We start from the raw sequence: 14,528 nt of genomic DNA, 5'->3' as shown, positions 1-14,528 counted from the left end.
TGTGCACAGGCAAGGGACAGCAGCTGGAGCTCCCAGAGTGCAGGGTCAGACACAGATTTGAATCTTGGCACGTTTTCTTGCCAGTGAGGTAGCCTGGGCCAAGCTGTTCCACCCTCTCTTCCCTTGTAAGATGGGGACAATACCACTGCCCCTAGTACTGCTGTGAAGATGGATGCAGGCAGAAGCTATAAGGAGCCTAGCACAAACTCAGGAGCAAAGAAACTGCCCCAGCAGCTTTGAAAATGCAGGCTGTGGCTTCAAAGTGTCCAGCTGTGAAGACACACTGTGTCTCACAGCGTAGCACCAAGTGAGCATGGTGCCTCTCCCATCCGGTCATTAGCACCACCCCTCCCCTCCCCACCATCAACATTCTCCCAATGCTTTCACACCCATGATCCACTTATGGACTGGTCCCCATGACAGGCTGGTGAAGCAGATGTCACCCATATTCTACACACTGAGCCTCCAGATCTCATTAGAAGTTCTGCATCCTTTACAAGACAGGCTGACCACAAGTGGCTGTGAAGCTGCTGAACTCAGGAGAGTTGCCCAGAAGAGGAAGCAGAAGCCCAGAGAGGTCAGATCCTAGGAGCAGCATGGCAAATCAAGAGCACTGAGCGAGGCACCTGGCAGGCTTGGCTTTTAGGCCCAGGTGCATGGCTTTGGGCAAATCACTTAACCCCTCTGAGCCTGAGTTTCCTTATCTACAAAATGGCGGTAAGTGCCCCAAACGAATCTTCATGTCCCCACTTTGCCTTGAACTCTGAGACACTGTGTCAGAACCTGGCACTGAGCAGGGACTTTATAAGGCACTCAGGAGTCCTCAGTGCAAACCCTCCATCTGCATTCAGTGCCCTCTGCATCTCTCTGCAGCCACTTCCACAAGCTATGACGGTAATTGCCACCTTTTAAGCCAAACAAACCCCCTGTAGGGCAGTTTTAAGTTCACCGGCAAAGGAAAATCTAGGTTTCAGGTATCTTTACAGACAAAAGAACAAAGGAAAGATCCAGAAACTGAGGGGTCTGGGTTCCAAAGCTGGCTCCATTCATCAGTCACTCTCCAGCTCCAAAAAGCCACCTATAAAACGGGGATCCTTGACTAACACAATTTGCAAGGATTAGAGCTAATGCTTATTCAGTGTGTGGCGCAGTTAGAAGTTCGCTAAGTAGCTCTGTTCTAGCGGTCACAGCAGCAACCACTTTCTACCTGACAGGATACCCATCCTCCCTCCCCTTATCCTGTGTGTACAGGTACAGAGGAATGCTGACACAGAAGAGTGGAGGTAGACTGAAAGCATTCTTGGGTCTAAACCAGGCTTGGGCAGTCACAGTCCAGATCCCAAACCGCAGCCAGGATGCCTACCCAGGTGACCTAGCTCCAACCACCAGCCCACAGGAAAGAGCAGAGCCTCCCAGGATGGAGTGGGGCAGCGGCAGGACTGTGCCACTCCTGTCCCAGCTAACTTACCAATCAATTTCTTGAGCATCCCGGCTACGGTGCTGCCCATGCTGAACCGCCCGCTGTTGAGGATGTTCATGGCCACCTGCAGGGAGGGTAGGGGGCACACTGTGGACTCCTGTCCCAAGCACGCTGTCACCTCCCATTGGGCTGGAGAAAGCCCAAGGCCACTGAGGGCAGCAGAGCTAACAGACCACAAAAGCACTTATCTATTCTTACCAGAGACTTCTCGAAAACAAAAATCAAGTCTGGGAAGAGTTTTGTACCAGCATCTGGGCTGGCCTTTGGTCTGGGAGAAAGGGTGGTCCCAACATCTGAACACCAGGTGATTCAGTCACTGTTATGGCTCTCATGAACATCCTTGGCATCATTCCCCCCAAAACGGCATTGGACAACATTATTCCAAGAGAACACATCAATTCACTTAGCCCTCAGGGGGCGGAGAGTATAAATATAAACTAAGATTAGTTTGGTACATGCTACAAGCTACTCATGCTTCCCCAACAATGCTTCAGTCAGGATCCTCTTTTTACAAAGAACCTAAGGTTCAGAGTGGTGAAGTAATTCTCCCCAGGTCACACAGCAATCATCTGCCTGCCACCCAAGCCCATTCTCTATCCACCGAACCAGCCTCCTTATACTGATGACCCCAGCGAACTCAGCAATGTTCAGACAGCAACATGCCCCACCCCCGAAACTCCCACAATAATACCCTGATCACTTTGTCAGTTACCCCCCTCTTTTCATATCCTCTTGTCCTACTAATGAGGACTGTGAGCAGCTTGTGACAAGAACAGGCACACGTACTGCTTCCTAAGGGCCAGGTTATATAGGTTCACTGAGGCTTCCCCTGTCAGCATCGCAGGCCAAGAGGGCCGATTATAATTTATTGGTGAGAAAATGCAAGCTACAATACGTACACACACCACACACACACACACACACAAACACACCACTTATGTGCTATACATACTCTTAAAAGATCTGGAAGGACAAGCACTAAAATATGAACAACAGTAATCCCCTTGGTGCTGGGTTTTAGGTGATTTCATTTTTTCTTTTTGCCTATATTTTCTAATTGCTGTGTAACATCTTGGTTATAGTAATAATAAATCTATTATTACACATCTACTGTTCACTTGCTGTTTGTCCCTCAACAGCTGTTTGTCTGACATTCACTGAGCAGCCTGTCATTGTCAGTGGCTTCGGTTAATGCTGCTTGACCTGATTATCATAACATCTCAGGGGAGGAGGGAGCTGTTACACTGATCCCTACGTCAGAGCCAAGGTGGCTGGGGCTCCCTAGGGTGAAGATACTTGCCCAGGTTACCTAGTAAATTAGGGCAGGTCAATAATAAAAAGACAAATAACTCAATTAGAAAATGGTCAAAAGGTCTGCATAAGTATTTCTCCAAAGAAAATAACACAAATGGCCAATGAACACATGAAAATATGCCCAATATCGTTAGTCATCAGGGAAATATAAATCAAAGCCACGATGAGAAACCTCGTTTAATTATTATAGTCATCCTACTAGGATGACTATAATAATTAAAAAAAAAAAAGACCAGTAACAAGTGTTGGTGAGGATGTGGAGAAATCTGGAACCCTCACACATTGCCAGTGGGAATGTAAAATGGCGCAGCGTTTTCTCAGGTTAGACAGAGTTATAACACAACCTGGCAAGTTCCTTCCCAGGCCTATACCTGAAAGAACTGAACACCTACGTCCACACAAGCTTGTACACGAATGTTCAGAGCAGCATTATTCATAACAGCCAAAAAGTAGAAACAACCCATATGTCCATTAGCAGAGGGATGATGAATAAAACATGGTATATTCATACGATGGAGTATTTATTCGGCCATAAGGAGGAATGCAGCGCTGACACATGCTACAACGTGGATGAACCTTGAAAACATTAGGCTGAGTTAAAGAAGCCAGACACAAAAGGCCAAGTAATTGTATGATTCCGTTTATATGAAATGTCCAGAATAGGGAAATCCACAGAGAGTAAAACAGTGGTTGCCAAGGATGGGGGAGGAGGGCATTGGGAGATACGGCATTTCTTTCTGGGGTGATGAAAAATGTTCTGCAATTTGACAGTGGTAATAGTTGCAAACAGAGTGAATATACTAAAAGCCACTAAAGTGTGCACTTTAATGTACACACAAAGTGGTCAACTTTACATCATGTGAATTATCTCTAAATAAAAAATAATAACACAATAAATCTGACTCTAAGAAGAAAAACATATTAGGGTAGGGATGCAGACCCAGAGTTGTGTGCTCACAGAGCCTGACTCTTCCAAAGCCCCCTGGCATCCTTTCTTACTCCTCTAGGGAAAGGGGTCTTAGCCCTCACTGGAGGCAAATGACACCTCAGACATTAGAAAGATTCCTGATTCTAACTACACACTCCTTCTGGGAACATACCAGTCCCTCCACTCCACTTTGCCAACTTTCCAGTGGAGAACCAAGGGCCACGTCCCAAGCACAGGCTGGTCTGCTACAAACAGGGATGGGACAAAGCTGGGGGCCAATAAGCTAGATCTACGAAACTGCCCAGCACTCTACAAAGAGCTGCTGCCGAGAACTCACCTTAAACCCACCTCCTACTTCTCCAAGGACATTTTCGACGGGCACTTTGGTATTTTCAAAATGGACTTCACAAGCTGAAACACATGAAATTCAAGACTTAACCTGACAAGTGCAAATTATTCTACATTTGGCCCGCGTGCATGCTATGCAGATCATTCATTCATTCATCTGACATCTACTGCTAAGAAAGCACAGAAGGACAAGGTTCTATCCTTGTGGAGCTGTTCGTATTTTGGTTGCAAACCAAAACACACCTGTTGCCATCGAGTGGATTCCAACTCACAGTGACCCTATAGGACAGAGTAGAACTGCCCCATAAAATTTCCAAGGAGTGCCTGGTGGATTCGAACTGTAACACTTAACCACTACACCACCAGGGTTTCCATAATTTGGTTAGGGAGATAAATTATAAACAAGATGACACAATATGTGGTAAGTGCGATGAATGAAATAAATAGAGAATGGTGACAGAGAGAAATAGAGGTGGGAGGGACATAAGTGCTTATGTCTGTCTGACCTTGCTGAAGTGACATTTTAGCAGAAGTATGGAGGATGAGAAGGAGCCAGTCATGTAAAAAGCCCCAGAAGGAACACGAGCCAGATGGAACAGCATTTTCTAGGGTCTTTGCAGTAGACAGGATTACTAACTCCACTTTAATACATCCATTCCCTTGCAGTATAACTCTATAGTGCCCCACCCTGTTGGGGAGGAGTCAACTTCCCTTTCCCTGCCCACTGAGCTTGGGCTTAGCCATGGACTTGCTTTGGCAATAGAATGTGGCAGGCTTGACATGAGCAGAGGCCACCAGTGTGCTTATAAAGTCTGGCTTGGCCCTTTGGGATCCTGTGATGTGCCATGAGAAGATCATATTCCAAGACAGTAATGGAGAACAAGTAAGAAACCCATGGGGCAGCCCTGACCCTAGCCCACAGCCTGTACCAGTCAACCCATGGACCTGTGAGAGAAAAATAAATGCTTATTGTTGTAAGCTGAGCTCTGAGGTGGTTTGTCAGGCAGCATGACTGTAGCAGTAGATGATTAACAGACCTTAAAATGAAGAAGAACTTGGCATGCTGGAGAAATAAAGAGGAGTCAATGTGAATGAAATGCAGTCAGCAAGGGCCAAGAATGAGGGCAGAGGGGGAGCCATGTTTCGGGAGGCTGTGAAGGAATAGGGGCTTCTGCACTGCGTTTTCTGTTAACAAAGTACCTGTGCGTGTTACCTAAGCACAGCAGCTCCCAGCAATTTACACATGAGAAAAGGGAATCTTGAAACAGAGAAGGACATGGGTCCAGAGCAGGCAAGTCAGGTATATGCAACCTGGGACTGCTGTTCTTTTATTCTCCTATTACAAATGTGCTCAAATAGCTTAGCTGTGAAATATGTGGGCTGTAGGACCAGACACTTCTCCTGAAGGCTCTTGTTCCTTCACAGGTCCCCAAGTATGGGTAAGATCCTGCCTCCCTCTCTGACCTTATCTTATGCCACTATGCCCTCTTCCAGGGCCACTGCACTGCACAATTCCAGAGGCACCACTTACCCAGAATCTGTGGGGACAGTGCTGCTGGAGTGGTGCATGGCAGCCCTGCTTCCTCCCTACACTGCAGTCCTCGGGCCACCGTTTCCCACCAACACGCCAAGCTGTTTCTTACATTAAGACCTTTGAGTATGTTCCTTCCCCTCCTGGAACATTCTACGTAGGTACTCAATAAGCAGCACTAGTAGGAGTAACAGCACTAAAATGGAAGCAGTTACCATTGTAGTGTTACAGGTGCACAAAGCACTTTATACTCATTGTAACATTCCATTCTCTTGTCCACAAGGTGGCTCTTTTATTACCCTCCCACCAGCCCTTTGTTTAGCTGAGGAAACTGAAGCACAGAGAAGTCAACTGGCTATTCCAAGGCACATAAGCTCTAAGTGGTAGAGCTCAAGCTACAGCCCTCTGACCCACCCCTCCACCGTACGCACAGGCGGGGGTCGGGGAGGGGAGCAGAAAGGCAAGCAAGACAGAGAGTAGAAGAAACAACCTGACCCACTTCCTGGAGATCAGAACAGAACACGCAGGCCCTTGGGGCAAAATGTTCCGGCTGTGGGGTGGAACCAATTGAAATGTTCTAAGATCTATCTTGCAGGACCTTCCCCTGCCCGCTAAAAGGGGCGATGTGACAAAGGGAACCAGTGTGCCTATGTCACATCCCATGATGAGTTATGTCAAGGGGAACCAAAGGACTTCCATCTTGAAGAAATCCTGTGTGTGTACCTGTATTTGCATAACCCAAACCCTTCTCAGAAATCTCCGCCCCCCCAACCTCATGAATAAACATCCAGACCCCTCCTTATTGAAATCCTTAAATACTTGGCTCTTAAGCACATCAGACAGACAGTCTCTCTGAAGGTTCTAGCCTTTACTGTCTCCTTTTGCAAGCCGCTGGCAAAATAAATTCGCTTGTGTGACTCCAGGCTGCCTCAACAGTCTTATTGGGCGGCGTGAATCTGGTTGGGTTCAACTGAGGAAGGGGCCCGCGGTAACAAGAGCAGTTAGTTTGGCAAACAGTACCATCTAGGAAAAGGATTTCCAAAGAAGAGGTGGCACACAGAAGCAGGTCCAGGAGGTGCCAAGGGCAGCACTGCAGCCCCCTCTGCACAGACACTCTGACCTGAACTGGAAGACCCAAGAGGTAGACCCATGTATAGCAGCACTGAGCTGGTTAAGGGCTACTTCTTACAGGACACTAGAGTGACCCAGGGGCTACAGGTGGGCCTGGGTGGGAGAAGGGAGGGCAAGAGGAAGGCGGTTCCAGGCAGGAAAGACATGGGGCTTCCTGCAGTAAAATTTCTACCTAGGACATCCTACTATCCTTCTTGGAGTCCACCACTACTCCCCCCACAAGGCTGAGCTCCATGAGGCTGGGAGTGTCTCCCTCACTCTGAAATCACCAATGACCAATGCATTGAGAGATGCACGATAAATGCCTGTTGAAATAATGAGTTCATTTCAGTGAACTCATCTGCATTTGCCATGGAAATCACTTGTGGCATTCTTAATTTGATTTTGCTAACATGCTTAAATGAAACCAAAATTATTTAAATTTCATTTTATCTGGATATTCGGATGGGGCTGGGGGTACTCTCTCTCTCTCTCATACACACACACACACAGACACACACACAGGCTACCTACTGTTGGAGCCACGAATGCCTAGCTTATCTTCAGGTTTCCCGTTAGTGACTCCACCAAAGTTTCTTTCTACTATGAATGCTGTGATTTTGTCTTTTACCAAATTGTTGGAATCGACAATCTGTGTCTTTGCAAACACGGTAAAAATATCGGCCAGTCCTCCATTGGTGATCCACATCTGAGAAAACAAAGAAAAAGGACTTTGGAGAAAACCAAAACCATGGGGCACTTCCAAGCTCCAGCTTCCCACAGGCACATCGGCTGCTGGTGAAACTTTAGGCCAGACATGTAAAGCTCCTGGCTCTGGAGAATCCAAGCCTGTATGATCAGAAGACAGTCTGGGGTGGGGAGACCCTCAATCCAGAGTCTGCCTGGGTTAAGGGTCTTCCCAAGAGAGCCAGGTGGCCAGGGCACAGGGGCTATGGAGAATAGCAGCCAATAGCACTAAGACAGCTCTGGCTCTACCATCAAATAACCAGGTTTCTTCAAGAAAGAAGGAAGATGAGGGGGACCTGAGAGAGAGGGAAGGAGGAAAGAAAAAGGAGGGAAAGGGAGAAAGGAAAGGGAAAAGGAGAAGGAAGGAAAAAATAAGAGACTTCTCAACAAACTGCAATGTATGGAACTTACTTGATCTTGGGTCAAACAAGCCAATTGTTAAAAAAAAAAGTGGGGGGGAGGGGTATGAGACAATCAGGAAAATTTGAACACTGACTAGATAGAAATTATTTTCATTTTTTAAAAGTGATAATGGTATTATGGCCTTGTCTTAAAAAAAAAAAAAAAAAAAGTCTCCATCTTTTAGAGATGCAGAGTGAGAGCTATAGATGAGATCCAGAGGCGGAGACAGTGACAGAAGAGACACAACCGCTATGAGCCAGTAAGGATGAAACTTGGTGGTGACAGGTACATGAAGGTCATTATACTATACTTTTGTATGTTTGAAATTTTGTATTTAAAAAAAAAACCCATAAAGCAGCTCAAGGAGGGAGCTGGTACAATGGCGACATGTAGTCCAAGCGCCCCCCAGCGTGGTCATGCTTCACATTCCTGGGGCACAGCAGGTGGTCATCAGAATGGTAACTATGACCATGACTGAGGCCCTGAGTGGGCTACGGAGCTGTACCTTGGAGCCGGTGAGGATGTAGTGCTTCTTATCTTCGCTTAATGTGGCTCTGGTCTGGATAGATGCTGCATCACTCCCACTGCGGGGACAGAAACACGTGGTTGAAAGAGAATAATGCTGAGCATAAACATGAATGGTTTTGAAGGCCTGAAAATGGAGGTTTTTAATACTTTAATACAGTGGCTGACAAACTTTTTAAATAAAAGGTTAGACAGTAAACATAGCTTTGCAGGCCATGCAGAATGTCTGTCTCAACTACTCAATGCTGCTGCAGCAGCATGAAAGCAGCTGTAGGCCATCCGTAAACAAATGGATTACACGCTGATAAAATTTTATTTGCCAAAAACAGGAAGCGGGCTGGATTTGGCTGACCTCTACTTTAAGATGTCAGGTAAAAGAAGTGGCAGTGAAAATAATGTTGGCTTAGGGTTAAACATGGAGATGTGTGCTCAAAATGGGCTCATCGGAGCTCCCTGCAATGATGAATTCAGGCAACCCAAGAGGAAGACACCCAATCAGGCGGTGTGGAAGCTGAGGAGGAAAGCAGAAGTGGAGAGGCACCTCCAAATCTACAATACCAAAATTCTACCAGGATCAGGAGACAACCCTGAGAAGGTCTAAATAGGCAAATGCTTGGGTTTCTTAAATTATTTTTTAAATTAGTGACATTAGGTATCTAGAGCCAACTCATGTGCTGCCCTTAGTGGTTAAGAAAGAGAAGGAAAGTGAAGGACACCATTAAGTTCCTAGCTTCCAAGGAAAAAAAAAAAAAAAAAACCCCAATTCCAACATTTAACCAGCTACCAATAATAAATCCTCTGTGGATGCTGGTTCCCACGTATCCATGTGAGGGGAAGTATGGTGGAGGGTGGTCCAAGTAACAGACTGGCCATCAGAAGTCCACAGTCCTATCCACCTGTTTCTTCCTAGCTGTGTGACCTTGGGCTCATCACACAACCTCATGGAACCTCAGTTCCTAATCTGTAAAACAGAGACAATACTGCCCACCCTACATACTCTGAAAGTTACTTTGAACCCTGAGTGTATTATCATATGCCAAGGTATGTTGCAAACTCAAAAAAATTTTATTTAATAGGTGCTGTCAGGTACACAATCTCATTTGTAAGTCTCACTGGGACAGAGAAATAAGGTAAAGATAGAGACAATGAAGAGAATTGTCAAGAAAAGCTGTTGAGCTGATTCTTTGGGAGGTTCCAGAGAGAAAAAATAAAAGCCACCTATTTAACAAAACAATAGCCCCTTGTCCCAGGGAACCTTAAAAAGTGCAAAGGCTGTTTTTATGTGACATTTACAGCCAAGGGCCAGACCTGGTTGGCTCTGTAAGGCAGAAGGCTGCAATGTGCTCTCCCGATGCCAATTTTGGCAAGTATTTCCTCTTCTGTTCCTCATTGCCTGTTATGATGATCCCCTAAACAAAACATACACAGACCAAATTCAGCTGTGGGGAGACAAGAGAATGTGAAATGTGCTTGCAAAACATTTCCCCTTCGGAAAAAAAATATTTACATCAAGTCAGAGAAAACACTATGGGCTCAGAGCTGGCAGCCTCAGTTAAGAACGGGGAAGTGGTAGGGAGCACAGACAGCCAGACTGCTAAGGAGACCACACGAGAGGGCATACACCAGGGCAGGGTGGGCTTGGAGGATTAGCAGAGCACTGGAGTCAGAGAGAGCAGGATTTTCACTATAGCTCCTCCATTTCCTGGCTGTGTGGCCTTGGGCAAGGAATGGCCCTTTTCTGAGCCTCCATCTCAAAATCTATAAACTGGGGAGAATCCTACTTATGGAAGAGTGGTCTGGATGATAAAATGAGAATACAGGAGAGTACCAGAACCCATACCTAGCATGAAGAAGGTGTTCAATCATTGTCAGGACTTTCCCACCCCCTTCCCAGCCAGCACCCAGTGGATGGTCCACTCTTTTCACAAAATGACCGCATCCAGTATATGCATTCTCTGGGATGAGGAGGCTGAGCATGTTGCTCATTCGGCTATCACTGATGTCTACACTGAGCAGAAATAATATGAGTAACGGGTATGTCATAAAGAGCCAGGAGACCTCAAACAAGCCACTTACCCCCCTGCCCTAGAATGCTCCAAGCCCAGTGGGATGAAGAGGACATGTGCATGAACAGCAGGGAGACTGCCCCCAGGCCCCTGAGTGACTTGAGAGCTGAAAGGGAAGGCCTATTTCTAGGCCAAGCTGAAGGAAGTCTCCAGGAAGGCAGTGGCACCTGACCTAGACCGTAAATGATGGATGGGTCAAATGGGATGGGAAGAGGAGGTTTCAAAGAAGGACCAGTATGATCAAAGGGTCACTGCTCTGTGGGCAAGTAGAAGCCGTGTGAGCAGGGCCTGAGGGTCGTCTGGGGTGGCTGGAGAGATGGTGTGCACAAGTGAGGAGTCAGAAGGCTACAGGGAGAATGCCAAGAGGAAGGTAGACTCTCCTCCAGGGCACTGTGATAACAAGCTCAATCAGTTCCTTGTAAAAGTGAGCAAGCCTCCTGCTCAACTGAAGACATTCAGAAGGCAACAAACAGGAACCCCCAGACACTTGACCTTGAGGCCTATAGACTGGTGTGCCGCCAGAGTCACAGTAATAGATGCGTCCAGGGCAATGATTTCCCCTAACCGTGCATACATGGTGCTGGAGAGGCCCAAGCCACCTAGGAGAAGAAACAGAGCAGTTTTAATTATAGTCCAACCCCAAATCTCTCCCACAAGGCAAACAGCTTAACTATTTTTCTGTGATTATAATCTCAGCACACTGCTAAGGAAAAAAAAAAAAAAATACAGAAAGGTACAAAGAAAACAAAAATCACCCATAATAATCTTATCACTCAGAAACAGCACTTTTGTGTATATCCTTTCATATTTTTTTTAGGTATGTAAGCATATATGAACATAGTTTATTATAAAAAATATCTATACACACACTAAACCACTTATGCTATGAATACCTTCTATCACAGATATATTTCTTTTAAACAGAATAGCTACATTATACAATATCCCACTCCCCAGTATCTAGTGTACCCCAGGACAGGGTTTCACAGCCTTGGCATGACTGACATTTTAGACCAGATAATTCTCTGTTGTGGGGCTGTCCTATCCATTGCAGCATGTTCAGCGCATTCCTCGCCTCTACCCACTAGGTGTTAGTAGCACAGCCCCACGCCTGGTTGTGACAACCAAAAATGTCTCCAGACACTGCCAAATGCCTAACCCCGCCCCCTGCCATGGAGGGCAAAATTGCCCCCAGCTGGGAATCACCAGTCTAGAAGTAAGATGACAAAAGATTAGGAGAAAACAAACAAACAAACAAAACTCTACTGTACTTGAGTGTTTTCCGTTTAATATCCACAATCCTTCCAGAGGTGACTAGGTGGCCCAACGCCCATTTTACAACTGACAAATTGAGGTCTAGGGTCATGCAGCCAGCAAGTAGCAGAGCTGGGCCCTGAACTCAGGGCTTTGGGTACTGCTCCTGGAGCTGCGCCACTGCCCAACTCCAGAGGGCGCCATTTGCACAGAAAACAGAGCGCAGGTGTCCCCTGCAGCTGTCTCCCCTAAACTCTATGACCTTTAACTGAACAAACTTAGAAGCAGTTGCAGCAAAGGCTTGGAGGACAGGAAAGAGTCTCAGAGACGGGTGCAGGGTGAAAGCTGCAGAACCCAGGACCACACTTTTATGACAAAAGGGTCTGAGAGTGAAAATAAAGGATGTATGTGTGTTTCTGTGTGTGTGCATGACTGTATTCTGGACCTCAGAAACATTTTTTACCTCCTCCCCAACTTCTTGCCTGTGACCCTAGTCCCCACAGAACTTCAATGATCAGCTCTAAATTAAACAAAGAGAGACAAGCTGCAGTCACTGGCCAAATCTAATGAGGCAGGATTAAAGTAGGATCCTGTGGAGAAAGGTAAGGCCTTTTACCTGGGGCCTTAACGAATTGAAAAATAGTCAAAAGGACAAAGGACCCTGCTTGAAGGGGGTCAAACCCCCTGAAGCCGGCCGCTCCACAGCAGCTCCTCATGAAACTGGGGTGAGAAGCCAGGCCTGGTGGGCTGTGAAGGGCTGAGTGAGCCCTTACCATAATGTTCTCCCTCCAACAGAAAGTGCTAGTTGCTTCAGGAGCAATTCTCTGCCTAAGTGATCCAAAGGCTTTAAAGTGGAGAAGACAATGAAATCAGCCAATGCGGCTTTGAGGTCAGTCACAGCCCCTTCACCATCCGCAGGAACCAGAGAGCATAAACCCCCTGCAGGGGGAAGTCCTCGTCCACTGCAGATGAAGCAAGCGCAGGGCTCAACAGCTCTTCTGCCCAGCGGGTCATCTGCTCCATCCACAGACATCAGTCAGCCATCCCGTCTTTAGCCCACAACTAACATTTTTATTAATTTTGGCAGTTTTCCAGCTAGACCTGACATACTGCATTCAAAAGCTACCTTTCCCACACATAACCCTGTTCTGGACAAACAGGGTGCTTTCTTAAGAGCCAAATCAGTTGGGTGTTGCTTTCCATACTTACCATATTCTTCTGGGACCTGCATTCCAAAAAGCCCCAGGTTCTTCAATTTCTCTAAAGTTTCTTCGGGGATTTTTCCTTCCCGGTCAATTTTTTGAGAGTCCACTGTCAAGAGGAAATACATTTATCAAGCAAAATATAAACTATGTTTATAGAAATACAAGTAAACACAACAGAGCATAAAACAAAAAACCCACTGCCGTCAAGTTGATTCTGACTCATAGCGACCCTATACGACAGAGTAGAACTGTCCCACAGAGTTTCCAAGGAGCAGCTGGCGGATTCGAACTGCTGACCTCTTGGTTAGCAGCCATAGCACTTAACCACTACACTACCAGGGTTTCCGAATAGACTACAGAGTGTACAATGCCAGTATCGGAACCTTTTCAAAACTGGAAATTGTCTAGTCATAGTTTTTCAACATATGTTCAATTTTACTTAATTAGCTGGGAAAGAACTATATTTCTAAAATTACCTTGCCAGGTAATGTTCTGTTTTTTGATCTGGGTGCAAGTCACATGAATGTATTCATTTTGTCAAACTGCAGCAAACATTCATGAGATGCAAATATTTCTTTAGGCATACTAAACTTGAAATTTAAAAAATTACCAGTACCTTCTACAATATTAGAGATTAAGTACTGTTCTCCTGGTACTGCTCTAAAACTAGGCTACATAAGCACACTCCAGGCAGTATCTGGGCCAAAATCTGCGTAGCTTTCAGAAGTTATGTCTCTTCTCACCCTAGTCCACAGGTTCTGGGGACAATTTAATCTAACACCAATATGCACATTCATTAGAGCAAAACTTCACAATTGCTAGCAGTAGGCTTACAACTATACCCTTTTGTATGAATCAAGTTAATTAAAGTATCTTTTAAATTGCTAACAAATTTAACTTCATTACTATTTTAAATTTTTAAAAAATCACCACAACCTACTCATATGAATCTTTTATTACATGGCTCACTAACTTTACTGACCTATATAACTGCACATATTTAAAGTAGGTAATTTGTTGAGTTCTGAGGTATGTGTTCACCTGTGAAGCCATTACCACAATCAAGATAAAAAACATTTCCATTACAAACACAAGTTTCCTTTTTAAATCTTTGTAAATCAATCCTTCCCTCCACCTCCATCCCCAGGCAACTACTAAATCTGCTTCTTGTCACTATAGTCTTCTTGAGAATTTTATATAAATGGAACCACACAGCATATTTTGATAAAATGAGTTCCTTCATGTGGCCGTTTGCCTTGGTTCTTTGGAAAAACAGCTCGAGGGATTTTCCCCCTAAATCCTGAGGAGTTACTTTTGCCCTAGCTTTCTATTCCAGAGGGTTTGTACTTTTGCCAGGTTGGTTGATATTTCCTGGGTGAGCTGTCAACAATTTGGTTTGATATTGTTTGTCTGGTCCTGAGCTACAGCCTGCCCTGTGATTGGTATGCACCTTGCAGGGACTGGTCAACAGAGTATGCGAATGAGGTGAGTTATAGCCCAGCCATCCTACCATGCAAATGAAGTATCTGCGGCCTACCGAGAAAGGATTAGGCAGTTTTGTGGCCTTGATGGGAGGAGCCGTGCCTTGAAATTGACAAGGAGTTGTGTATTTAAGCAG

The 14,528-nt window shown here is 45.7% G+C and overlaps 1 protein-coding gene across 1 annotated transcript in view; it reads right to left on the bottom strand.

The window, feature by feature from the left end:
- The window catches only part of ACAD9 (acyl-CoA dehydrogenase family member 9), a 67,548-nt gene that overhangs the window by 11,592 nt on the left and 41,428 nt on the right, over window positions 1-14,528 (bottom strand). Inside the window, exons 3-9 of the mRNA XM_049861751.1 lie at window positions 12,915-13,016; window positions 10,944-11,050; window positions 9,694-9,794; window positions 8,366-8,444; window positions 7,246-7,420; window positions 4,060-4,133; window positions 1,469-1,544 (exon numbers count right to left, since the gene is read on the bottom strand). Coding sequence (XP_049717708.1) covers window positions 1,469-1,544; window positions 4,060-4,133; window positions 7,246-7,420; window positions 8,366-8,444; window positions 9,694-9,794; window positions 10,944-11,050; window positions 12,915-13,016 — 714 coding nt within the window. The remainder of the gene's footprint in view (window positions 1-1,468; window positions 1,545-4,059; window positions 4,134-7,245; window positions 7,421-8,365; window positions 8,445-9,693; window positions 9,795-10,943; window positions 11,051-12,914; window positions 13,017-14,528) is intronic.

This window comes from Elephas maximus, chromosome 20 (genome assembly GCF_024166365.1).
Source record: "Elephas maximus indicus isolate mEleMax1 chromosome 20, mEleMax1 primary haplotype, whole genome shotgun sequence".
In the NCBI taxonomy this organism is placed as follows: Eukaryota; Metazoa; Chordata; class Mammalia; order Proboscidea; family Elephantidae; genus Elephas; species Elephas maximus.
The sequence above is the reverse complement of the archived record's forward strand: the minus strand, read 5'-3'. Positions and strand labels throughout refer to the sequence as shown.